Source organism: Dermacentor andersoni, chromosome 1 (genome assembly GCF_023375885.2).
Source record: "Dermacentor andersoni chromosome 1, qqDerAnde1_hic_scaffold, whole genome shotgun sequence".
Lineage (NCBI taxonomy): Eukaryota > Metazoa > Arthropoda > Arachnida > Ixodida > Ixodidae > Dermacentor > Dermacentor andersoni.
Window position 1 is genome coordinate 126,896,048 of NC_092814.1, and position 27,698 is coordinate 126,923,745.

The following is a 27,698-nucleotide window of genomic DNA, read 5'->3' on the forward strand; positions in this document are numbered from 1 at the left end:
CAGTTACTGCAGAAAATAGAGTGAAAAAAATGCCGCTTTTTATTAGCCGCCTAATACTTCCCTTATTAGGCCGATTCCGGCGTAAATAAGGCATCTACATATGTATGCGGTATGGTGCTCCGTTGTATATCACATTGGTACTACGAGTCTCCTCCAAAGTGTGACGGGAATAAGAGATAGGTCGAATATGTTTACGGAACACGCGCAGAATACAGAGTGTGGGAAATGCCGCAGCCAAGATGGTGGATCAGCAAAAACAGCGCTGGGGCCTTGCCAATCGTCCTCTCGCTGCGTGCCTTCTTCTTCAATGTACGGGAGTAACCCGTAACCAATATTACCGTTGCAAAAAGGTCCCCTGGAACGCCACGACTTCGAACGAGCTGTCTTACACGCTGTCATTAGACACGAACTGCCATCCTCGAGAGTTGCGGCGCGTTTCGAGGCGATTACGACACCCGGAAGCGAGAGAAATGAGAGAAAGGAAAGGCAGGGAGGTTAACCGGAAGAAAAAGCCGGTATATGCTACGTACCCTACACTGAATGAAGAGGGAGGGGGGGTACGTAGAAAGATAAGAAGGAAATACAGAGAGAGAGAAAAAAAACAAAGCACTTGCACATAACAACTCCTGTTCACAGCGCAAAAGGAGTAAACACAAAGCTTAGGCGCGGAGCGCGTGAGCACGCAGCAATCTGTGGTTCCACCAAGCTATGGCGGAGCGCGTTGAACACTGCAAGTATAGTGTAAGCCAGCTTTTGGCCACCAACAAGCGCCATGAAATACCTCGTAAAGGCTCTAGGGCGCTCCACCACCAGAGCCACGGGGCTAGTTCAGGAAACGGAAACGAGTGTTCGCCGAGCGCGTAAACAAAGAAGCACCATTATGCTGCAGCTTCGCCGTTTGTTTCTGCGTATACTCCAAAGACGAAGCTCACTTGGTCGTTGGCACCTCGGCAAATCTCCCATAAGTGTCCGATTTCCCGTTAGCCGCGGCGGCAGCGTCAGCGTCGTGTGGCGAGAACAGTGGGTACACACTGCAGAGGCGACTCAGAGGCGCGTGTGCCTCTACGCCAAAAAGCTGCGCTTACGCGGTAAAAGTGTACACAGCCGAAAGAACGTTGCCAGCTCAGTCTGTCAGGTGGCAAAAAAAAATCAAGCCCTACGGCTTACGAGGCGTCTTTCCGCGCCGTTCGACAATGCGCTCCACCGGTGACTGACATCGCTCGAGTTCACAAAGGAAAAGCGAGCAGACGCGGCGGCTGGAGGTGGGGGTTGCCGAACGAAAGACTGACGCGGCGCGCGATATAGCACGCCGAGAAACTGTCAGCTAGTCAAGGGCGGCGCGTGATGGTCGACCGCTCGCGTCCCGGACAGCTGGCCGACGCTCTCTCCACTGACCCCTGGTCTTCTTAGGCCACCTGGCCTATTTGCGGCAACAGGAAGGAATAACAACGCAGTGCCGCGTCTCACGGCAAACAAAGCATGAGGAGGGAAGATGCGGGCAGGCAGACAACACGTCCAAGTTTATTAGGCACATCGGCGATACATGAGAAGTCGACGAAAGCTTGTACAGTGTTTGCATCCAGCAGTATGCGGGTGCTAGTATACGTCGGTTACTGTTAGCTACACAGAAAAAGAAAAGAAGTATACATATATGGCCAGCGCGCTTTTTTTTTTCTGCCGCGACGGTGGTGGCGATGGGAAGGAGAAATGTAAAAGCGGATGGGGCAGAAACTTACAACACTGTGACTGTTAAAACTAGGGCACATTAAAAGGTTTATTGCGCAGAATATTGGGACTGCGTTCGTCGGTTGTAATCACAGCTGAAAGAAACTGCCGCCGAAGTACTGAACCCGTTTCTGCAGATTGCTTTAATGGACAGGCGCATTCAGATTGTCCAAGTTCGGTTCTCCAAAGAGTGTCGTTCTGCTTGTTTTCAACGCAGAGTGCGGTCGCCATGAGCTACATTTATTACTGTCTCTTAAGATTTAGGTTAGGACGTCGAAGACGTTAAATGGTTTCTGCCCGTTGTCATGCACGACCAAAAAACGACTTTGGATCGTGGGTAACAATTCTCGTTTCGAAAAAATCTGCCTTATTTCACTTTGTTTTGATATTGCCTTCATTTTGGGAATGGCCATACCATGCAGTGTCGAGCATGGGGTCTCGCTCTCTCTCTCTTGCTAAATTTTACGTCCACTGCATCAATAACTTTCGAGCTGCTATAGTTGGTTTCCTGTGCGCTGTTGCGCATTTTATTCAACATATGGCCAAATCCTCACAATTACATTTTTTTCCTTATCTATACAACGCAGAAAGACCCGTCATAAATTCGCTTCTGAGGCTGACAGAGCACAAATGCGCTGAAATTTACCCAAATGGCAGTATTCATGCCATTCTCATTTCTCAGAATAAATTCAAACGCCGCATCTTATATAGCGACATAATTTTTTTATCAAAGTAGCGAAAACTGAACAGTTCGACAAACCATCACCCGAAAATTTTCGCGGCACACTTGGGAAAAAGGCAGACGCATTATAAACGCGGGAAATTGCACGGGGAATTCCAACGCGTTGTGAACACCACAAAAATGCCTAACGTGAATGCCTTAAATTATTTTATATAATTCTGTAAGAACAGCTCGAATCTGTGCCGGGTCATCCTAATAACACAGCGCATCCTATAACATAACCAACAACAGGCCCTGCACAGAAAACACAAGCAGGATAAACATGTCCTATAAAAGTTACAACCAGAACATTGAACGTCCCCTCCAATTAGGCAGTGTTTCACGTGTGGACGGATTTTGACCAACGGCAAGTACTGGAGCGCCATGATTTGTCTACAGAAAGTAGCAGACAACAAGCGCAGAAAGTTTTAAGCGGTCGAGATGAATGGAGAAGGCAGTTCAGTTGCCAAACGAGTGCTCCGTAAAGCTCTTTTTTCAGAATCTCACTTGGCAGAAGGCACGAAATGCGGTTCATTTTGTGTCCGTGAACAGCGCAAGAGAACTGTTTTGGGCGCGTGTCGCGCCAGCTTTCAAAAGAAAATCATTTGACGAAAACAATAACGACAACAACAATAATTAACAAATGCAGATCTCATTCGCACTTTGCGCAGCATCAGGAGCTGCGTTCACACCCGAGTTGCCACATGAATCGCTGTCGCTGGATGCCAGAGATACGAGAATGTCCGGAATCGCGTTCGTTATCTCCTGGTTGGTAATTGCCATTGTCTCCGATGTGCGCAGTTTGAAGGCTATGCGTCAGGCGGGCACGCAACAGGTCAGAAATGAGCGATTTGTTCTTCATTTACGTGCGAAGTGCAGTGAGCGTAACTGAAAAACAGTGTGATCAGAATTTGAAGGACAAAATGGGCGAAAACTCTACCGCAAGAGTTTTTGGACAGTTTTCTTTTCCTTTTTTTTTCTAATCATAAACTGCACAAACGCAGGATTTTTTTTTTTCGCCTTCGTGGCCGCCACTTGCCCTTTACTGGCACTTAAAGTAAACAGCAACAAAGAGATTGTAAGCGTATTGAGGAATTTTTTAATAGTGCATGTAAATAAAACCGATACTATGTAAGTAAACAGAAGGGCTGCCACAGAAAATAGGAGAGGCTCTACCGGCGGAGACCGTACTGATAAATCTCTGCGTAACAAGTAAATTTTAATCTTTCCTGCGTTCGCTGAATGTGGGCGAGTCTATTCCCTTATTGCATGTTGCCCTGTTACAGACATTATATTACTTGCGTTTTCCTTCCGACAGAGTGCACCAGCTGTACATCCCTTTGTGCTCTTACAAATATGCGCATTGACACTTGTGCGTGAAACTGTAGAAATGTCTACCTGATTGGGCAGTTAGTACAGAGCGTACAACTTTGGCACTTTTTTAAGCACCAGGGAGAGAAGACTGCTCTGCCGTCTCGGCCTGTAGCAAAACCGAACATAGCCGGGTTGCAGACTTTTAAAAAATGCGTTCGTAATGACTTCTCGGTTCTCGTCAGCACCAAAATCCATTACTTAAAGCTGGCAGTGAACACCGAAACACAGCATGGTCTGTGTGTGTGCGTGTGCGAGAGACTCAGAGAGCCGGAGCAAGCCAAGGGAGCTTTTCCGTTCATCATCGAACACGAAAAGAGGAAGCGACACCGAGTGCTGCACGGACGCTATACGCTCTACGCGGTGCAGCCGAAACACGTGCAACGCAAACTGGCCTCTAAGCACAAACGATACATGAAACATACGCGGTGAGGAGAATGACTCCGCCACGCTCGGGTACACATAGCAACAGTGATGCCGAGATGAGTATGAGTGAACAGAGAGCGGCTAGTGCGTTCAACGTCAAAGCCAAGAGAAGCTCGTGGCAGTCGGGCCACGCCCAGACCCGTCGTGCATGGTCAGCCCTGTCGGAAGATCCGGAAGGACAGGACGGCGCCGATCAGGTACAGGGCCCCGTTCATGATGCCGAAAACCTGCGAGGCAGAGGAGACATGACGTCAGAGCGGACCAGTCGCCCAGAGCGACAACGCGCACGAACAAAGTGGTTGTGCCGGCTACACGCAATCAAAAGAGCTTCTCGAAGGGCAGGACGGCAAGGAAACGCGGTTCCAAGAGATGTTTAATGAACGACGCGCATAAAGAAAGATTCGTAGGATTTTCTTTCCATCATTTGTTATTTTACCTCCCATATCAGGAGGTGAGCTGGCAGATCCGAGGAGAACCCTTAAATGCGCCCAGAGAAGTCGCGCAGTGCAAATACTATTACCGTTAAAGCTCACGGTCCTTCCGCAAATGTGAGCAGAGATGAAGCCGTACATGTCGAACAGTTCACAAGCCATACGTCGCCACGTTGTAACTTGCTGCGATACGTATGCGAGTTTCACTAGGCGTGGGCATAGGGAGGCATCGGCCCTGATGCCTCCTTCTGCAATCCCCCCCCCCCCCCATTTCTATTAGCCCATTCGTGAAATAAAGAAGAAAAAAAAAACCCAGCCACAATTTTGTTTGAAAGCCTCAGGCGCGGAGAATAAATGCGTGTGGGCGTTAGCAATGATCATCACAGCTCTGCATACGAAGTTTGCTGTAGTAACGACTCCCGCGCGTTCACTGCGAGTCGTCATCGCGCGCAGTGTGAGGGGACAGGGCGACGGCACACTTACGGCTGCCGCTATGCGGGCGTCGTACTGCTCGCCGCGGAAGCTGGTGTGATAGTCGAGCGTTTTGGTCAGCAGCGTGATGCCTGCCGCCAGGTACAGCGCGCACGCCACCAGGTGGAAGAGGATCTCCTGCAAAGGCACACAGAATCAATCAATCAATCAATCAATCAATCAATCAATCAATCAATCAATCAATCAATCAATCAATCAATCAATCAATCAATCAATCAATCAATCAATCAATCAATCAATCAATCAATTGTGTTTTTTTTTACTACAGAAATATAGTTGCAATAGAGAGAAAACTTCCTGCGCGCTCATAGCGCATGTGCTTGTTGTCTATTATGTTGGAACTTCTGTTATAACGTCACTCAATCAGCCAACAAATTATAGCGACAATTGCATTAACACGCCTTTTATGCTTGTACTATGAAGGTATGCGAACGTAATTAGTGCTGAGCTCTATCGCTATAATTGCTTCGGCTCACTAGTTGGCTTTCCTGCGAGGAGAACTGCTTTCACGCACCTGCGTTGACCACGTTTTGGGAAATCGGGGCGCGAGCTGCGCGGGAATGCAAACGCGCACCTCTCTTCTCTCCTGCGGGGACCACATGCAGGGACCTTGCATGCGATGAGCGCGTCCGACGGGATTCGCGCGTGTTTTGTGCGCGTTCGTGCGTAGACGGACTGGCTCATGGTCCTGCGCTCTCCACGGGCGTCAGCATGATGGTGAACAGAAAAGCCTGTCTGGTTGGGTTGAGCACAAAAAGTGGACGATCTTTAAGAGAAAGGATCCCCGACACGTCTGCTAACTGCAAAGCCGGAACACCATCGCAGTCATCCCTGAGGATGTTTGGTTCGAAATCATGGAACTTCCTCGAGACTGTCTACGTTCTGAGCGCGATAAGTGCGAAGGGGAGCGTCTCAAAGGGGAAACCGAGAAGATCGCGGAAAGGCACGAAGTAGGGGTGGGCGAATATTCCAAGTTGCGAATACGTATCGAGTATTACACACTAATTAGTCATATTCATATTCGAAAAGGAACTATTCGGTATTTTTCGAATAGTCGAAACTAACCAAATATTTTGCAACAGACTGTGGAAGTCTGGGGCCCTATAACGTAAAACTATTCCAATATATTTCTATTCCAATCTCCTGACGTCAAATTTGCGTAAGCTCCAACGCAAGCACCGGGCGGTCACCCGCAGGGTTGTCTGAACAGACCAATGAAACGCTCTCCTCGTTCATAGGAGGCCAATTTTGTTTGCTTGAAAAGCGAATAACATTGCTTACACTGAGCGGCTTGTCGTATCTAATTGGCTGACAAGAGACAAGGAGAACGCTCAAGTGGAGAGGGATTCGATGGGGCCGAGCCACTGCACTGAAAATCGATAACCGGACGAAGAGGGGGGTGCCGGCGTCTGCGATTGGTCGGCTTTTTCTTACTTAGCTTGCGGGGGCTGGTCGAAAATCGCGGCGGCATGCAACGGAAGCTCAAGAATGACGCTAAAACGGACCCTCAGCAAAGAAGAGTTGGCAGAATGAGGGCGTAAACGTGCCGAAAGTGCTCGAAAACGTTACACGGCCACGCAAAAAGTTATATTGTACGCAAATACACCCATACTCTCCGGCAGGTGCGAGTAGCCAGCGTCTGAGCGATCGGCGGCAGCCATCTTCTATTCCTTTCGGAATGGGGCAGCCTGCGGCTATTCCGAAGAAAATTCAGTTTTGTTCGGCATATTAAAGCATCTTTATCGCCTACACGTCACTTTGACGCGTGAGTTCTTGCGGTCTTGTGACGTCGCGTGACAGGCAGGTGAAGTGGGTGCAGCCCGAAAACTTTTTACCAATAGCCGAGGGCTAATGGCGAAAAGGAGTCGTATCAGAAATAACTGTTTTTCTTTTTTCTGTCAGATCATGCATAATCAGTGTGTACACATCATATCAGATGGGGAGGTATCGCGGTTTTCGTGACGTCGCGTGACAGAGAGGTGAAGTGGGGGTGGTCGAAAAAAGTTTTTGACCAATCGTGGAGGGCTGATAGGAGAATTGGAATAGAAAAGTTTGGAATAGTCTTACGTTATAGCGCCCCTGGTTACTGTTCTCCGTCGGCTAAACAGGGTATCGGGAATTATCAGAAGCGTAAGAACGACAAATGTTTTCGAAGCAATGCAGAAACAAAATGGGTAGTGCAAGCTTCGTTTTCCATTTTGCGGTGAAAGTCCCCATGACAACCCATGATTTCTGCTTTTAGTCTGCCATTTAGTATTTTTGGCAGTCCAGTCATACAGGAGTTTTATGTTTTACGCTACAACCAGTGATGTTTCCTTTGGAACGGTCCCTTCTACATGTGTCTACGGCACACGAGTCCTTCAGCAGCTTCCCCCCCCCCCCCCCCCGGCCCACAGCTTTCTTTCTTTTCTTTTTTCAGCAAACATTTAGTTGGCGTTCTTGGAAACCAAGTCACACAGGAACCATTCAGCCTATGAAAGCCTATTATCGATAAGACTCTAATGTTGCTGAAAGGCTATTCGTGCAGTCTCTTAATGACGATTTGTGATCTTGGATTTAAAAAGTGATCTTGTATTCGTTGTACTAACAGTAAAGGCGCCGTACCTAATTATACCGAAATAAATATTCCTGATCTAAACATAAGTATCTGCATTTGGCTATTCGGTATTCGATTCGACATTCGTATTCCATTCGTACTCGAAAAAAATGTCGATATTCGTCCACCCCTAGCACGAAAGAACGTTTCCTTGGTTTTCCCCATCTTCACTTCAGCAGTAAATATTATCTTCCGAGTCACTGCGCCAGGTGTTTCTCGGTTCATTCGCGGTATAAAAATTTTAGCACCGCCAACACGGTCGACCGGACAACAGCGCGCCGATGCGGCGACACTCACAAAGGAGGTGCGCGACAGAAGTGACGACGATGTGAATGACCAGCAGGAGGAGACCAGCAGCAGGAAGGTGCAGAGCAGGCAGCCGAACGCCGTCAGGAGGAAGTAGAGCTCGTGGCCCGGCATGCCGTACAAGTCCACACGGCTGTGTTTCGTGTAGTGCAGCATCAGGCCCAGGCAGATGGTCCCGAACACCTGCAGCGGCACACGTTTGACATAATTGATTCTTGTTGATTATTGATCCTGATTATTGAGCGCCACGAACCGAACCCCAGAAGCAGATTCACAAGGGCCTTTTCCCCTTGCGATACGAGAGCTCACGACTTAAGCGCCGACACACACTAAGAGAGAGAGAGAGAGAGAGAAAGAGAGAAAGGGCAGAGGGAGAGAGGGAAAGGGGACGGCAGGGAGGTTACCTAGAGGGGAAGATCCAGTTTGTTACCCTACGCTGGGGAGAGAGGGGAGGGGGAGGCAAAGTGATAACAAAGAAAGAAAGAAAGAAAGAAAGAAAGAAAGAAAGCAAGAAAGAAAGAAAGAAAGAAAGAAAGAAAGAAAGAAAGAAAGAAAGAAAGAAATGAGCACAGACATACAATCACAGTCGGTCACTGTCGCCGCATACTGTCATGGCACAGCACAGTAGCACTTGCAGCACTATAAACATCTGTTCAGGCTACAGTCGCTTGTCCAATTCTGTTGCCTTTAAAAACTGCAACAGTGCCCTCGTCGCCCTCTGCTGCGATGGCTTGTGATGGCGGCATTTTAAGATAAGATCCTCTGTTAGAGGTATTCGATCGGTCAAAGCGCGCTATCGCGATTGCGAGCGATCGTCTCTGTAAATTATAGCGAAGACAGTCACCGAGAAGGTGTTGAAGAGTCTCCTCGTTACCACAGTCATCACACGAGGCGTCGTCGGCCTATCCGATTCGGAAAGCAATAGACTTGGTGAAGGCCACCCCTAGCCACACACTGAGGTTTGCTTACATAGTAGCGTTCCCTGAAAACCAAACCCCTTCAAGCTACCCCGGTGCTTCTTGCGCAAGTAATGATGAAAACGCACATGTTATGAATGCAGTTGGGTATAAATTTAAATACTGATGCTATACGATTGTGTGCTTTAGCTTACAGCGAGCTCGTCAAAATACTTGAATACCCTCACGAGGCAATCAATGCTGTCTTTCTATTTCCCTTGTTTGCTTCCTCATTTCATACATGTATGAATTTTACTTTGGTCAGCGCAGTGCCCCGGGTTTTTGTCTACCTTTTCAGCATGTTCCATCCCGACCAGACGCGCTTCCGTCAAAAACTGAACTTCTTCATACATGTATGTGGAATCGCGTGCATTAATAAAGCGACGCATTTTTCACCGTGCTCGAGATTTTCTTTCGCTTTGTAAATATTGCATGCGCGTTGAGATACTTTAGAACCGGGAACATATACTATTTTGTCTTTATTTTGTTTTCCAGAACGGCAGGGTTTTTTTTTTTTTCTTTTTGCGCACACGTTTGTGTGTTCCGACGAAAAATACAATCGATTGAAAGTCCTTCCAGGACAGAGTCTAATATTTGTGTAATATTAATTGGTTGAATTAATCTTTTACTAAGGTTTCAGTTGGTGCTTTATACATTTTTATTATTGCTAGAGCTTATATTGTGCTGGAAGACATGACCCTGACATCGTCGCCAGCAATAAGTGTAGAGTAATTTTATTTTAGACAAAATTTAGCGGACCTTAAGATAGTGTTTGCTGAAGTGGACGACTCCTGGGACAGGCCTTTGTCCTGAAATAGGCATAAAATATCCAGATAATGTTGTTGAAAGACATTTACTTGGCATTGCTCAGAAAGTGCACAATCCTTTCGCGGCCTGAAAAAAAACAAAAAAAGGACGTTATCGTCTGCTGCGTGTATGTATTGAGCATCGGGCAAGTGGTTATCTGACGCAATGAACTCGTCCTCCGTAGAACAGCGGACCCATGGGCAACGCTTGATAACTCGAAATAGGCGGATTCCGTGAACCTCAGGCAGACTATCGCGTTCTGGCTGCAGCTGTGGCATGGGATTGATTTAGAAGGCAGGACCGGTATTTTGTAAAGTGCCATTTAATTTTCAAATCTTCTTTTCTTATCAGGCGGCTCGCAGAGTGGCCGATCCAATAAGGGCGCCGTCTGAGCCACATCCGAGCCAATTAAGAACGGCGAAAGGGCATGAAAAATTAAATGTAACGTAAAAAATAAGGGCCTAGGGCACTCTCTTAGGCAATTCGCCGCTGCCAGATTCCCACGTTGCCTACTTTGATTGGCGGAAAGGGTGACTATGTCCTCTTTGATTGGCTCAGAAAAAAAAAGGAAACTCTACAAGCACGGCGAAATTGGAAGCAGTCTAATAATAGCAACCCAACCTGAAGTTGGCTGCAGCTGCGGTTAGAAAGTGCCGAATGTCGACAATGCATTTGAAAGGAAAATTGGCAGTCACTACAAACAGTACGTGACGGATGGTGCGGGTCGTCCCGGCACTTACGAAAGAAGAAATTTGGAGAAAAAAAGTGGAATATAGGCCACTATACCACCGGCACTACCAATTAGGGCATGCCGGAAAATAAGCTCGCACAAATGAAATTTGTGCTTATAGCAGAAGTTCGATGACCTCACGATTTATTTTAAGGAATAACAATGGCACTTGGGAAATGGGCGTCGTCCGAATTGGCTGAAACGGTGTCTCCTCAAGTGGTGCTTCACCATAGGCAGCCGCTGACGCAGCACGGTTGCCGCCAGCTCGCAAGAGCGTCAGCGACGGTAAAGTTCTTAAAGGGAGTTGGTGGAGACCTATAGTCAGAAAGACAACTATTTGTTCAGTTTTTTTTTTTACCCACAATGTACGTTAGAAATTTAAAGCTTAACAAACTTGGTATTTGTTACTGTATGTTCTTTCTGTCTCTTCCGCTGCAGCTGCGTTTCTGCGTCTTGCTTTTCGCCTTCAGATATTTCTCCTTTTTTTCTATAGGCCATACAACTGCTAGAAGCAACGATTGTGCGCGGGGCTCACATGTGAGCAGCGTTTGGTAGTTTTAGTAACGCTTAGTAAGCGTGAGTGGACGACCCGACTCTCGCCTGCGCGCAGCGAGTGCACATATAAGCCACCAAAGTGCCCGATTAACGCTAAACCATGCCGCAAATATCTAAAGGCCATGCACTCAGTTATTGTTACTAGAACTGCAGCTGCGGAGGTATTGATGTTTGATGGAAGCCAGAGCACTTTGTTTTTTTATTTGCGCGTACGCATTTGTTTTATGAGCCCTGGCCGCAAACGCGAGCGGATAGAAAGTATCACGCTCGAAAAAGAGCAAACAAATTATAATGGCGCGCCAGCTGATTTCCTTCCTGATAGGTTTCCGAAGCGTGAAAGTGTTTATTTTATACAAGTACCTAAGAATATAGTAATAAGCTTCAAAATGACAGGCCGCGTTGTTTACGTCGAAGACATGCCTAGCCTCGTATAACGTACTGCGGCTCCCCGCTTGATTCGCGCGCCTGAAGGGAGGCTCTTTGTTCCTCGATATATTCATGAAATCTTGACTGCTGCATGCCTCATGTATTAGCGAGCATTGTGCTGCTGCTCCAGAAAGTGAAAAGCTTGCTAGTAACGCACTATATTTTTAGACTTGGCGACTAATACAGGAAGTTTCTTAGTCAATTAATTTCAAAACTTTCAATAATTTGACATGGATATTAAGCAAACTGACGTGTCCTCACGAAAGTTCTGCATGTACATTCTTTATGCCTATGCTGCGGTGGCCATCACGGTTGCATTGACACGGGCCGCATTCACAAATCTTTTAGTTCGTAAGTACTCTTTGGAATTGGTCGTCCGCCATCGCGATTGGCGGAGGACCAATGCCAGCATCCGGATTGACTACAATTTTCTCTTACGGACAATTCTAGCGTAAGGTGCCATGATTTGTACAACCGTGCGTGCCTGCGCACAGTGGGTGTTCTCTCTCACGCCTTGCTTTCTTGCCTCCTTGCCTTCTTGTTCCTCATTATAATGACGCAACCAACTATAGGGGATCGATGGAATATTCGCGCTGTCGGCAAGAGTGAATGGCGCAACAAGCAAATATAAACGGGGGGACTCCAAAGAAATTTCACGCCGGTATGAACTACGTGTAAGCACAATGCAGGCGTGACGCGAGGCTGACACCTCCAGTAAGCACTCGACATGGCACCCGCATAAATGTCTAAGTGCATGTTAATTTGTTTTAAGCGCTGCATCAAGTCCGGCGTAGAACGCTACGAAATGAGCGGACTTACGAAAGCAGCAAAAGTAGATTCCACGCTATCTGTTCGCTGTTTACGCGTGATTTGCCCGACGACATTTCTTTTTAAGTATTTTCGGAGCGAGCTGCGGCCGCTAAGCTCATTGTCGGAACCATGTTACCTCCTCGCTTTGTCGACTTTTTAGTGTTTCAGCTTATGCCGAGGGCAGTCGTCGTCGTCGTCGTCGTCATCATCATCATCATCATCATCATCATCATCATCATCTTATTTTATGTCCACTGCAGGACGAAGGCCTCTCCCTGCGATCTCCAATTACCCCTGTCCTGCGCCAACCGATTCCAACTGGCAACCGCGAATTTCCTAATTTCATCGCACCACCTAGTATTCTGCCGTCCTCGACTGTGCTTCCCTTCACTTCGTACCCATCCTGTAACCCTAATGATCCAACGGTTATCTAACCTGCGCATTACATGAGCTGCCCAGCGCCATTTTTTTTCTCTTACCGTCAATTAGAATATCGGCTATACCCGTTTGCTCTCTGATCCAAACCGCTCTCTTTCTGTCTCTCAAGGTCATGTCTAGAATTCTTCATTCCATCGCTGTTATCAAGCTCCTTTGTCAGTCTCCAAGTCTCTGCCCCATATGTCGGCACCGGCCGGTAAAATGCACTGATTGTACACCTGCAGCCAATGCGTGCGCAATTCGTGTGTAAGGTGCGATCGCTCGCTGCCTGTTTTTGGGCGCACTCGGCACCACTGTTGTGCGTAACGACGACAGTGGGTCCCACCAATATCCGTGCGCACGTGGCGCGCACAGCGGCCCCTTGCGTAACCAGCGGGGCCCGCAGCGCACTTCGGCGCAGCACCCGGGGACGCAGCATTCAAGGTTGTCCGCTGCGCGGCGTCGCGCCACCACCCCCACACCACCCGCGACACCGGAGCGCTAACAATAGACGTGACTAATCCCGTTGGCACCGTGCTTTCGATTAAAAGTTGCCGTAGCAACAGGAGTTGCGGTTGCGCCCAACAACGCGCCCTCAGCACGCGCACACAGAAACGCAACCAGCGGCCCGGGCCGTCATGCATGGCGTAAGAGGCGACACGGGTCTCGCGTCGCGATTAACCTGCTAGCAAGCGCTGGCGGTTGTGACAGCCGGAGACAGGCACGAGCGCGACGTTACGTAAGTACAAAAAATAGGGGCAGATTATATGGGCATTCGAGATAGCAGGAAGTGAGTACACGCGTTATTCCGGTCCCATGCCGGTGCATGTGTATACGTGCGCGTACCTTCATCCACGACCGAAAGCTTAGCACCATAAAATATTGATATATTTCCAGACGGCAGCAGCAGAAAGCCGGCCGTCGTGATTGTAGGCGATAGGTTACGGCAACGGAAGTTGCTGGGCTCGATGTCGCAGTTGAAGCGGGACTTTTTTACCCACAATATACAAGCTGTCGTCAGTGCCTGTGTTGAATTTCTAACTATATCGATAAATTTCCGTTTATATCAATAAAGCTAGTTTTATTCGCAAGAAAAGCACCTACATAATTTTCAGTTATAGAGACGATTGCAGACTCGAACAGTCCCAGCGGCTGAAAGAGTTCGATAGTCGGTATAACACATGTTGCTGTAAACGATGTGAAACTGCAAAGGCTAGAATCTTGGTCGATACAGCGAGCCGTACTACAAACATTCCTTTGTCTACTCTACGGCCCAATATACTTAAAACTGCTAAAATAAACGGCTTATCAAACACCTTATTACCCTCCTAAATCTGTTTTGTTTTAATTATTACGCGTTTGTGAGACGTGAGCGTGAAAAGGACTGCGATGTCCCACCGACCAAGGAATTCGAGCTGCAAAGGGGCCAGTGCAGTTCAAAGGTTATGCGTAAGGAAACCAGCAGTTGACTGCCAAAGGAGCGGATGCAGGCCTGGCATGCCAAAAGCGTGCATTTTCCGGATTCCCTTGCGGGCGACGGTGGCAGTCGCGTTCTGCGGGGCCCTACACGAGTTTCCTCGGGAACACGTCCTGCCTAATGCGCACTCGCGCGGGACAGGCAGCGCGAACACTCTACGCTGTAGTGATCCTTGACCTGGTCAGAGTACGGCGCACCAACACACATTTCCAACACGAGAGAATGGACGACAGACAGAAAAGAAATACTCCGACGACCGGCTCACGCTCGCCGCACAGAAACGCGGAACCGGCCGACATGCCCATGAATGGCGCTTTACGGGCGCTGCGTTGGCAAACACGGCCACGCGGGCAATAAAGCATCCGCACGGTATAGGTGCTCTGGTCGCCCCTTCCAGTCGGCCCTTTGCATCGCTCTTACGGGGAAGGGACACTTGGCGGAATTGGCAGAGAAAGACCGAAGGTGCCCAAACTTCGAGCGATGCTATCTACGGTTGAAGCAGTGCATTGTTCTGCAAAGGGAATTCATACGGCTTTCTCTGGCAGTAGGTATATAAATATACCCTGTAAGTGAGTGAGTGAGTGAGTGAGTGAGTGAGTGAGTGAGTGAGTGAGTGAGTGAGTGAGTGAGTGAGTGAGTGAGTGAGTGAGTGAGTGAGTGAGTGAGTCTGTTTGTCTGTCTCCATCATCAGATATTACAGAAAGAAGCAAAGCATTTAATTTACTTTATTGGTGACACTGACGTTCGCCACCTATGGGTTTGCGAATCGTAACTTTATAATCTTAAGAGGAAGCTTTAGCTGGGGCCCAACTCCGATGCGGCCTATTCAAATACATGTAAAACACAAAAACGCTTTTCTGAGATAACCCCTAGACCGATCTTAATGAAATGTGTTGCATTTGAGAGAGAAAGTTAAATTCTAGTGACTGTTGGAAGCGAAATTTCGATTTAGGGCCTGAATTTTGTTCAGAAAAATTTAAAGAATTCGCAAGTTCGAAAAAAAATAGACGTACGAAGTTTATAAATTAATAGATATCCATCAAGAGCCTATATTGCGGTTCTGTAAACGGCATCCATTAGATCATTCAATGCGGCCAAATTCGATATGCCAATTTATATCTTACGTGAATTTGTTTCGTTGTGTACAAGGGTTCTGCAAAAGATGTATTTCCATATGATTGAATTTTTTTTTTTAGATTCATCTGTAACATATCAATTTTGTCCGCTTTAGATGTACTATCATATGTAATTCACAGAATTGTGATATAATATTTTCTTGCTGAGTTACAGAGTTGTAACCTTGATAGTTTCGTTTTCTGAAAATTTTCGATTTTTGTCCATTTTTAATAAAAAATTGACGACTTAAATCATACATTCAAAACAAACACTCACTAGATTTTAAGATTTTCTTTTAAATGCAACAAACTTCGCCAAAGTTGGTGCAGTGGTTGCCGAGCAAAACGAATTCACCTTTTACATGTATTTAGATAGGAGCATCCGAGCTAAAGCTTGCTCTCAATTATAGACTGAGCGGGAAACAAAAGGCACCTATAGCATTGTCTTTTTTCAAAGGTAACACGATCCAAGGGCTGAACCGCAAGATTAGGGATGTGGTTCAAGGCCTAGGTGCAGACGCTGCCACCAGGAAATTCACAAATACACCCAGTTCCTTTAAAGCACAGCTCTAGGCGCCTGTTCCTGAGGCGAGCGTCGGCGTGACTGAGCGAACGAGCACAGCGAAGAATGAAAGAGCGAATGCGGAGAGCAGCGGTGGATGAAAGACGGCGATAGCGAAGAAAGCTCAAAGAGGAAAGCGGAGGAGGAGAATAGTGCGAAAGCGTGAGAAGAAAGACGTAGTCCCGCGCAAGACGGGATCTGTGGATACGATGGATACGAGATGGCACCAGAGTAGCGCGCGTCGTCTGGGAGGTGTCTGCGGCAACTGCTGTGAATCGCGCCCACGCGTCACCCACGCGCTGCCTCTCGCGATCTCCCGATTAGCGATGCAGTCGCACCACACTTCGCCCCAAACACACAGACACACACAGCGCTGCTGCAACTGCCGCAGCGCTGTGTGTGTCCCTATGTGTCTTCTTTTGTCCCGTCTTTTAATCGCGCTACCGTACTCCCCTTGAAGATGCATTACCAACAAGCCCACATTGCAACCCTCGTTGACTGTAGGGCCACGAAAGATGACGATACAGATATCAATAAGCGTGCCTGCTGGTCGCATGCAAATACGCAAGGTGTAAGAATGCCCACGCTAACATTCATTAGCCAAACCGGCTGCATATATGGCTGAATAAAAAATTAATAAAAGAGATTTCCACTTTTCGCTGCCTATAGAAGCGCGGTGAATAGACTGTATTAGGTATTCTGATAGCGCAAGCCAGAACGGCGCACACTAGAAGACCCGAATACGCATGCACGGTGTCCGCGTGTGTGTATGCGCTACCAGAATAGCTTACGAAGTCATTCCAACAAGTCCATATTGCAGTTAACTCTCGTCAAAGGTATTAGATTGGAGGGGTAGAGGACAAACCCGGCTCGCGCCTTCCCCCATCAGCATGTTAAACCCGCAAAAGCCCCAAATGTACCGACATCGGCTCCCCTCTGCCTGCCATCCACTTCCGGCACCACCACTTCTAGTACTCCAGATCTTCGGAGTGCTGGAGATCCAGTAAGAGCCCCACTGCGAGGTCCAGAGCGCAGTGGTATGACAACTTCTGACGAGGAAGTATACGCGCATAGGGGCATTCGCGTGGATTGCCTTGCCGTTGTGTTCTATGCAGCTGGTCAGGCCGCACGAGACAACAGCATGACCTGGAAAGTGCTCATGCAAACGCAAAGGGTGGCAAACATAGATTTCGAGCAATCGGCTGCTGTGTAAGTGGAGGAGTACAACTAAATGACCGCACCTGCAGGCGCTCCAGAACGCGACACATTCGGCGCAGCCCGGCGATGTGACCGTGTTGTGCCCGCCTCGGGGCCCACCCGAGATAGGCTGGCCCGTCTCGGTAGAAGGAACGGCACCAAGCTAGCCACGCGCGGGCAACGAGGTCAATTACACATTCCCCTACCGACTTTTACGACGGCTGGCGCCAGTCACTTACGTGGTCACGGAAAATGGGACCGTTTTTCGTCTCCCTATAGTAATTGATTACCGTTGACAAGTCATTCTACGGGACCCTCTGGGCTGTTTCCGGGTGACAGAGAAGCAACGAGGCATTCGGGCACAGCGGCTGACCGCAGCCCGAGGGCTCCAGCATGCAAACATCCGTGCCTCGTGGGCGTGCGCTGACCTGACCGAAATTGCTAATGAAGGGGGGAAAGAGCGAGCCTGAGAGAAATAAAAAGCATATACGCTAAAAGAGGACAGATTTTGCCGTATATTCATTTACATTATCTTACTTACTTTACTTACCTTACTTTACTTACTTACTTATTTTACTTACTTAATTACTTACAAGGGTGTAGACATAAACGCGGTCTTGGACGGCAAAAATCAAAGCAGAAATGATATTCCTGACGTAGTCCCTGTCAACCGTACAGTGCTCAACACTCTTGCTCACAACTCGCCCAAATCAAGGTATTGTTGTTTCAACAGCCTTCTTTCTTTCTTTCTTTCTTTTTTTCCTATATTTTTTTATTTTTTGTCAATTTCGCATCATGCATAGATACCACCATCTTCGGCTGCGACTACAGCATTTTCTCAAGTTTATGCGAAGCGACGTAAAGTTAAAGCTCGGTTAAAACACCGTGCACTTAGTGCTAACTCACTGATGAATATAGCACGCCGGTTTGTTTATGCGCGCGGAGAGCGGCGATCGAGGATGCAGCCCAGTCACTGCGTGGAAGATGAATAAGCCAGCGGAGCCGGCACAGAGGCACGGACAGTGGAAGCGGCAGCGCCAACACCGATGTTGTTGTACTTCTTCCTTTTTTTTTTTTTCAGTCAGGAAAGTACGACGGCAGCGCGAGGCCACCAGGGCCTGTTTATTCTGAAAGCGGTACAAGACGGCGGCCGGATGCGTGGCGCAGCTCCGTTTTGGTGGCGGGCCCAGGCGCTGCCGCCACACCCTGCGGCTTAGCAGCAGTATCCGTGCCGGGCATTGAGCGAACCGAGGAGGACGTAGCGGCGTTAAGCGCGGCTACTGACCTAGGTCGCAGGCACCCGTGCTCGGTTCGCGGGTGCCCACAGCACACATACACGCAGCCAGAATGTGTTTTTGTTTAAAGCGCTTGAACGAGCCATAAATCGTACCGCGGCTTGCAGAATTGCCTCTGAAGACGAAACATCGTTCGAAGAGAAGTATTTTTGCAATGGCGAGACGCCGGGTCAGAGTTAACCTAATTTTATGCCGGGACGCTGCGACCTCGACGCAGAAAATGGTCAGAAGTCGGCTATTTTTGCAGCACCAAAAATCCAGTCGAAGATATTTTCTAACCTTTACTACGTTTGCTATTCTAGCGCTTGCTACGCAGGAAAGAAATAACTCAGAAAAGTATAAGGATAGACTGCAGCCTCGAAACTCCCAGTTCACTGGACTTGCTCAATATTTACACTACATACGTGTATGTCTGCCCAGTTGTTATGTTACCTCGGACGAGGCACTTGATATATTCAAAAACCAATAAAGTGTTAGCTTCGGCTAGTTGGTTAAATTCCGCGCTCAAAACGGCGCTAAGGACACGGATGAGAGCAGAGACCGCGCAAACCTAGGGCAATGAGAAAAATGTAATGAAATATGTACAAAACCTATGTCGTTCACACTGGTTGTTATACAATATATCTGCAGTAATATACAGCAGGGTACTGGTTTGGGCTAGTTCGTTACAATTCATGAGCAATGTTATTTGCGCCCCACTTGGAACGAGGACTGGGGAACGACAGACACAAGCGCAGGGTCATACAAAGCAAAAAATGCGAACGCAAAGTGCCCGTATAGCATTAATACCGGAATAGCAACACTCTAAGTTTCCGAGCTCCTTTGGAATGAGGGTTTCTCTTAACCGCTCGAAAGGCGTCTACAAAACACCTGCAACCAGCCATTAGCTTAAAAAGTGGGATTTCACAAGCTGCCAGCAGTGGCTTCAACAAACTATTATTTCAGAGCTACGTCGCCAAAAATAAGATTGCATTAAATCGCGGTAAAGACAAATGTAGGCAACGGTTGCAAATGATGAAACAGAGAAAAGGTCAACTCTGTAGAACCTGACGCACAGCCTTTGTCAAAAGTGCGCAGGCCTACTTGTGCGTGACTACAGCAGCTGCCGAGGCGTAGGGTGCACGACATTTCGGCGGTATTTTTTTTAGGCTCTACGGGAAAACGATTTCTCACTGCGGTCCAATGAGCGCCCGAACACTGAGTCGGCACCTTTTTCTTTTCTGGCTCACTATACCTATCAGAACGTGCAGTGATATACGGCACCACGAGGAACACTGCAAGAAAGGTTGTTTAAAACATTGGGGGGAGGGGGTGGGTGGGGGGGGGGGCGTGAGTAGTCGTTTGTGAGGCAACGCTTAAGATTGGAGTTGACCTGGCGCTCCAGCGTGGCGATTGCAGCGGCGTTTTCACTTTTGACCTTGAGATTGCTATCGTATGTACTGTGTAAAACGATAGCACAGTGAGTGGAATATCGCATTATCGAATTTTATATTTGATATATAGATGAACGAGAAGAAAGGAAACCGAAGGGCCTGATTTTTATTAGTCATATCATAAGAAGCCAACAAACAATGACACCAAGGAGAGCATAGGGGAAATTAATTGCAGTACTTAACTGAAGAAATGACGAATAAATGGAAATGAAAGGGGATGGAAAAACAACTGGCCGCAGGTGGGATATGAACCCATGTCTTCGCATTACGTGTGCGATGATCTTACCAATAGAGCTACCGCAGCGCCGTTTTCCCATCCATTTCCTGGGGTATTTATGTGTATCTACTAGAACTAACCATGGGAGTGTTAGCCAGTGCCACCGCTCATGAACTATTTATTTATTTATTTATTTATTTATTTATTTATTTATTTATTTATTTATTCATTCATTCATTCATTCATTCATTCATTCATTTAACGCATTGTGCGCTACTATGATGAACGTCTGCTAGCAACTACAAGAAACGAGAACTGCAAAAGGCAGCGTTGAGAAGATTCGGACGTTTCTACGGAGACACGTCCCCTTCGGAATTTCCAGTACAGCCTCTATTATTGTACTTCACCTTATCAGAACAGGACCCCTTGTACCTATAAGTACACACCCTTGCTTCACGTATCGGAGGATATAGTTTTAATTGTGCTACAATTAACGCATTAACCAATTACGCTTTGCGCGAACACCAAAGGCCCGTACCTCTTTTCCGTAAGGACTAAAGTGCAGTACTTGTGGTGCACACATCGTGGTATCTGGACCCACTCAGAGCAGCAGCACGGATCCATTCGCAATTACGATCCAATGCACCACTTTCGTGTGCCGTGCCGTGTAGCGAGCGCCAGGCTCGCTAGAAGACTCCGACGACAGGGCCTGACGACAGGTCGTGTCACTCGAGGAGCGGCCTCTTATACTTTTGAAGATGGTTGTATGTGCGCGAACAGCTGAAATTTTTCCCCCGATTGAATGCGACTGCTTGGTTCGTTTGAGCCTTCAGGTTCATTGCGTTTGCACCATCAATGGGATTCATCGCGTACGTTCCGAAAAGAAAAAAAAAACGTACCAAGTTTGCTAGACAGAAGCTTATCTAGAAAGAAGCACAAAAAGAAATTTGGTAGTTGAGTTAAATAGCCAGAATTTTTTTTCAACCTCTAAACCATGTAGGAGAGCAGTCAATACAGAAATCGAAACTTTATAACAAACGGCAGCTTCCCTCTCGCCCATTTTGGAGAAGTGGAGGAGGCGGGCGAAAGTGACAGCTCGCGACAGAACAAAGAACATTCGCTCGAAGGCGACCAATCATCAAAGAAATGCAGTAACATAAGCCTCGCTAGGAAAGAGCTTCATTGGTTCCTAGAAAGCATCGATACATTACGAGCTGCATGCTCGTCCGACGGCCTCTGCTACCTTTGTTGAACTATAAGAACAAAGGACTGAAGCGAAGAAGAAGAAAAGACATTGGCAGAAGCATGGCGCAGAACGCGAGCCGGTGAGCGATTTCTTTCGTGCGGTCAGAAATCCCTCGCGCGACTCGCGGTCACAGCCGCGACCACTGGACCCAGCGCGCATGCGGGTCCCGCGGCTGCGAGGCCCCCGGAAAATTAACAGAAAAGAGAGAGCGGCCGCTCACGGTCTCGGAGACGCGCAGCAGTCCGGGAATGCTGCAGCAGTCTTCATTCTTGACGCTGATCCTGGTCACGGTGCGCGTGTGCGACATGTCGGCGGATGACGGCTTGACTCAGCTTAAACGAGTGGAGACAGTTCTTTCTTCCTCGCTCTACGCGAACCGAGCGGTGGAATCGTTCCGGCGAATGGGGATCGACGATGCACGAGCGTCCCGACAACGAGAACGTTCGAAACGAACGGCGAACAAAACACACTGCGCCCACTTCCGCAAGCAGGTCCGGTATGGAGCGCGCGAGGCGCGAGGAGGCCAAGCGGCAACGCCTCGCCCGGTGCCCGCGTGTGGCGCACTTGAGAGCGGTGCATACTTGCCCCCCTCCCGCCATCACTTCCCCTCTCTGGCTGCGGGCATTTCGCAACAGGGCAGCCATTCAAGGGATGAGTATGCGTTTTTTGCTTTCCCACCCGCGGGAGGGCCCCCATCCCGCCGTATACGGCGCAAGAAGGTCAAACGTCGGAGCGCCGCTCCGCCACTTCATGCGTGCATGCAGCTTGCGAAACTCGACGCTATGTCGCCTCCTCACCCCGCCAACAGCGAGGGCGGAATGAGCTACGCTTATTGTTTCTGCTTCACAGAATAAGAGCGCGCCTCGGCAGCTTTCGCTTTCGTTGTTTGCATGGGACCGCGGAGGCCTGACAGCGCCTGGACATCTGCGGCGCACCTGGCGCCGCCAACGACGACGCAGCGGCCAGCTTCGACTCGGGCCCGCGCAAAGTGGCCCAGCTTGAGCGGCGCCAAGCGACTGCGCTCAGCAACGGGCCAGCAAGGAGGGATTACTGCGAGAACGGACCGCACCGCCTCTATGATGGCATCCGCACACGCCACCGAAATGCTTCTTGCAGCAGGCGAATAACCGCCGTCTATAGAGAGCGCGAGACACCGCGGGTCACGAAGAAATCCCCGAGGTTAATCGCGCAGATCGTCCGACATTGTAAGCTACTGGCCTACGCCTTGATAGCGTACACGTCACCTAATGTTTCTGCACGTGCACGAACGATATGCAAGAGGCGGCCAGCGCAGACGTCTCATATTTCCGCAGTCTGGAAACCACTGGTCCCTTCCACGTAGAGGAGATTTAGCCGCATGAAGTGTTTTCAGTCCCATACAGCACAGGTGAAAGGCATGGTTTCTAACGATAAAACTGAGGAGTGAGGGATAACAATGTTGACTATAATGGTGACCAATACCTACGGTTTACATATGCCGTTCCTCCCTCCGTCCGGCCACATGACCTGGTAGGTCTCAACCGAGACGTCTCTGCAAGGTGCAGCCAAGAGGACCATGACCAGTGTCTGAAGGAGGGACTTTACTCTATCTCAAGGTGTTCAAGCAGGGCTTCAGACGTTCAAACTAAAAAGGGCTTAGAAGGTGTCGTAAAGTATTTCAAGCAAAATGAGCTTATGCTGTTGCAGTCAGATAAGGAAGGAGGGTTTGTTGTGTTGCCAAAAGGTCGGTTTGACGAAAGAGCGCAGGCAGCGGTGAATAAGAATTTCGTTCCCATTAGTAAGAGTGCAGTTAGAGTCAAGTCGAAATTCATCGAGTTCTGCAGAAGTTTGAACTTGACCACCCTTGCTAAAGGTATCAAGAATAGCAAAGAAAGCTGTTTGACCGTGTTCTTTACCGCGAAAACGCACAAGCCCGATTTTCCTTTCAGAACTATCGTTAGCGAGCGCGGGGCGTGGCAGCATTGCGTGAGCCTTTTTCTTTTGAATAAGCTTAAGACGCTACAAGTGGATGACCCTTTCCGTGTTAAAAGTTCTTCGGAGGTCGCGCAATTTGTTAAGTGTAATGACGGCATTAAGTATGGTTTTTCCGTTGACGTAGAAGATCTATTCTACTCAATTCCTCAGGACAAGCTTCTCGTTTTCTTAAGGGAATGTATTGAATACAACGACGTGGTCGACTTCCAGAACTCGGCGGGCCTTTCAGTGGACAGTTTTTTAACATTGCTCGAGTTTTATTTAAGTGTGACTTTTATACTTTACAACGAGCAGCCATATCTGCAACGCCGGGGAGTGTGTATTGGGTCTTGTGTTGCTCCTATTTTGTGCGACATTTTTTTGTCTTTTGTTGATAGGTCTTTAGAGCAGGTTTTTAATGGGGGGCAGGTTTTAAAAGTCTTTAGGTATGTTGATGATTTTTTAGTGCTTTTAAACAATAAGGGTGACTTTACATCCCTTGCTTTTATTTTAGAAGCTTTTAACAACCAAGGCCAAGGGCTTGTGTTTACCCATGAACTTCCTGACGACACAGGCCTACAGTTCTTAGATTTAAAACTGTCTTTTGAAGTTGGCCATGTCTGCTGGTCCTATCAACCGCGAGCCATGAAGCAATTGCTGCCGTACGATTCCGCACACTCTAAAGTGGTGAAGCGAGCAGTTGGTAGTCTTTGCTTGGAATCGGCTTTGCGGAAATCGTGCGCACACCAAATGCGGTCTAGTTTTACGAACCAAGTTGGACGCCTTTTGGCAGCTGGTTTCCCTTTGACGGTCGTCAATGCTATAGTAGAGTCTCTTCTGCAAAAAGTTAAGCTTGGAGCACGAAGGGCAAGCGCAGAGGTCGAACGACCGAAGGTAAGACCAGAGGTTATTCCTTATGTACACAAGGTGTCACACAACCTTAAAAAGGTTGCTAACCGTCATGGTATTCCTCTGGTTTTCTCTGCGCCCAACAAGCTTTCGAAGCTGTGTTCTCGAGTTTGCTGTAAGAGCAGGCGGGGCTGCCGCACGAGGCATGAAAAGCCCTTTGTTGAGTGCTCCAGAGGGGTTGTTTACGCAATTCCCTTGCACCCTTGTGGGCAGCTTTACATTGGACAAACTGAGCGTTGTGTGAATGACCGTTTAAGGGAACATGCGCAAAAACTAAAGAAAAAAGAGGATAAGGGCGCACATTTGGTGGCTCATGTCACCGCGTGTGGTTGCGACGCTCGATTTTCTGCGACAACTATTCTTGGCAGGAGCGGCAACGCGTCTTCTAGGCTCGCACTTGAGGCCTTCTTTATCAAGATGAATAGAAATAGATGTGTGAGTGAGCCTTCGATCACATTACTGGATGCCGAATTTAACTTCTTGCGCAACCGCCTTTGATGTGCATGTACTGGCTTCTCTTCTGCTTGGTAGGCGCATGCGTGACAAGCGGATATATATGCATATGTACTATCCTTCCTTCCATTAAACAGTTGTGAGTAGCGCTTGTCCTTGTCTGTCTTCCTTGTGTCTGTGGTTTTTTTGCGCTAAACTACTACTTCAACTAGACACACATACACACGCAAAAAATAGGTTTTTGCGAAGAATGTCATTAAGGTTCATAATTCGTCAACTGACTTCAACGCACCCGAGTTCCATTCTATTAAGTGCTGATGTGTAGGGAGTTGGAGTACCATGTTATAAAATGTAAAATCAGAGAGAAGAAGAAGAGAGAGAGAGAGAGACACGGGGCCAGCGACTAGAAATGCGAAAAAGAAGCCATGGCCAACTGTTGCGCTTTCCTTGTCGCATTTTTTTACTGTGTCCTCGCCTTTTTTATCTCTCTCTCTCTTCTTTTCTTTTAACATTGATTCCATACTCGATTACAAAATGCTCAATGACCAAAACGTTTTCAATTGACCCGGCGCTACTGAGTAATGAAGTGGCTCAAGTAAGTATTCAAAACTTACAGCCATGTATCGAGCAAAGTAATGCCTTGTGTCTTCTCATCCCCAAGTAAGCTGTAATTCGAACCGTATCATCAATCTGGAGTGTTTTCAGTCTCCTCAGCAGTTATGTTTGATACATAACCCATCTATGAAGGTTCGACATGGTGCCGATAAATATCATATTTTGTTGGTGTCACACCATCTGTTCAGTGATATCAGAAGGAGACATCAGAGGTATAGGGCTCGATGAAGTATATTACGATTGGTAAAGCATACATGAAAGACACGAACGAAAGGAAGACATGTCCTTCGCACTGCGTTACGATTCGCAATGTCGAACCAACCAGCCCCAGTTTCCATCCTGGTCGACATGTATAACTACGTTCAACGTTTTATCGTTGTTGTTCTTTCAGTCCTGCATCACTCCAATGAAAGGGCATTTGAGGGTATGCCTGCCGAATTGCACTGGTTTTGTGCAGAATCAGCATCTTTAACGTGTACTGAGAAACATTGAAGCCTGGACTATAGTCTCCACTGAAACTTACAGTATCACCAGGGTCCTTCAATACTTTTCATTGAAGGACCCTGGTATCACCATCTTTTTTTCCCGGGCCGAATAACCGGGATTCGATCCCGATCCCGTCGTGTCGTCGTTGTCACCGCCGTTGTCACGCCGTATTCGTCATCGTCGTCGTTGATGTCGTCAGGTCAGCTATCACTGCTGTAGATGCCAATGAAAGCTTATTCTTTGAGCGGCGTTCTAAATTTTTTTTCCCGTGTAATTGACATATGCGAAATTAATGCGTCTGGAACGGGGAAACGATGATCATATTGCTAAGACATGAACCGGGCGAGGAGAAGAGCAGGAAGACGTTAGCTGGCGCAGCCTCGGGACGCCATCTTGACTTCACCATCAACCCCGTCCCTTAAATAAAGCCAGTTCAACATTAATCGTAACAGTTTTGTGGTGGAGGTGCGGGGTACTTCGACCAAGACGACGGAGCTGCTGCAGCAAGTGCCACGCCGAAGCCGACGCCTCGCTCGACTGCTTCCGACACCACTTGAGATCCCGATGTCCCACAGCGGCGACCAACAGCCTTCTCTGGCTGCTCCAGTGAGAACAACCGGCGCCTGGATGCATCAGATGGAGCCCCGCCCTTTCTCAGGAAAATTCGACGAGGACATGGAGGAATGGCTCACCCACTACAAGCGTGTGAGCAAGTACAACGGCTGGAACTCCACGGTTCAGCTCGACAATGTGGTTCTGTTCCCCACAGACACTGCGCTAGTGTAGTTCGAGAACCATGAAGACACCTTCACAACGTGCGACAGCTTCGTTACTCACCTCACAGAGTGCTTTGGCGATTCCACCACCAAAAGGAAGCGGGCGGAGCAGACATTGCTTCAGCGCGCTCAAGTCCCAGGTGAGACCTGTACTACGTACATAGAGGCGATCCTGAAGCTTTGCAAAACGGTCAATCCTCGAATGTCCGAAGAGGACAAAGTTAGACATCTTCTCAAAGGTATAGCCGAGGATGTTTACAATTATTTAATCGGAAAGGAGAGTCTCGCCTCGGTCGCCGACCTAATCAAGCATTGCCGCACATTTGAGGCCTTGAAGCTGCGCCGTATCACGCCAAAGTTCGGCAGGTTAGCGAATGTCACAACGGTGGCAAGCGTTGACGAAAACGACAACTACAATTTTCAATTTGACCTTGCGGCAATTATAAGGCAAATTGTCCACAAAGAACTTGAACGACACACCAAAGGGGCGGATGTCGAACAGCTTGGTTGCGCTTCCAACCAACCTCAAGAACATGCATCAGCTGTGTCCGCATTGTCTGCCATGCCAGACGTTGCAGACTGTCGAGTCGATCAGCTGCGACAGCACCGACGTACCTTTCGCGACGACATGACGCACGATCACCGAACTCATCGAGCTACCACCACGAATCGGAATTCGGAAGATCGCGTTTATTATTCGCAGCGTCCCAGGGTTGACCCCGAGGCTTACAACGTCGGTCGCGCATCGCCTGTGTGTTACAGCTGTGGCGCCTCAGGACACATTGCTCGTTTTTGTCGCCGGCGCCGACAGACAACAACATATGGCCCACCACCAACTTGGCCTAATTTTGAACCTGACAGTTATGACGACCGTTGGCCGACAGACCCTGAACTGCAAACACCACAGGCGCGCCACCCCGGAATACCTTCCGCCAATATAGTAGAAGGAGTGGCTCGCCAGCTTCAGACCGCAGCCTCATGCCCCCAACCAGTCGCCAACGCCGTTCACCGTCACCACGGCGACGTGCTACGCCACCACCGCCGTCGGGAAACTAGCCGGCGCGGCCAATGGAGGTAAGGTCGCCGGACAGTCTGCGTCTCTGCGAAATACTCCTCTGCCTATTATGATGGTGGAGAACAAAGTGCGTGTGTTAATTGATAGTATACCTGCAACAACATTAGTGGATACTGGTGC

General features: G+C 48.3%; 1 protein-coding gene across 2 annotated transcripts in view; it reads right to left on the reverse strand.

Moving 5' to 3' along the window:
* Positions 1 to 1,493: 1,493 nt before the first annotated feature.
* LOC126545862 (protein singles bar-like) overlaps positions 1,494 to 27,698 on the reverse strand; it is a 49,484-nt gene continuing 23,279 nt past the window's right edge. The window contains exons 1-4 of one of the 2 annotated variants that reach the window (XM_050193876.3): positions 21,532 to 21,877; positions 8,060 to 8,251; positions 5,158 to 5,283; positions 1,494 to 4,470 (exon numbers count right to left, since the gene is read on the reverse strand). In XM_050193876.3, the coding sequence (XP_050049833.1) occupies positions 4,396 to 4,470; positions 5,158 to 5,283; positions 8,060 to 8,251; positions 21,532 to 21,618 (480 nt within the window). In that variant the 5' untranslated portion in view covers positions 21,619 to 21,877 and the 3' untranslated portion in view covers positions 1,494 to 4,395. Of the gene's footprint in view, positions 4,471 to 5,157; positions 5,284 to 8,059; positions 8,252 to 21,531; positions 21,878 to 27,698 lie in introns of those variants that run through there. The other variant, XM_050193875.3, reaches the window with a different exon arrangement.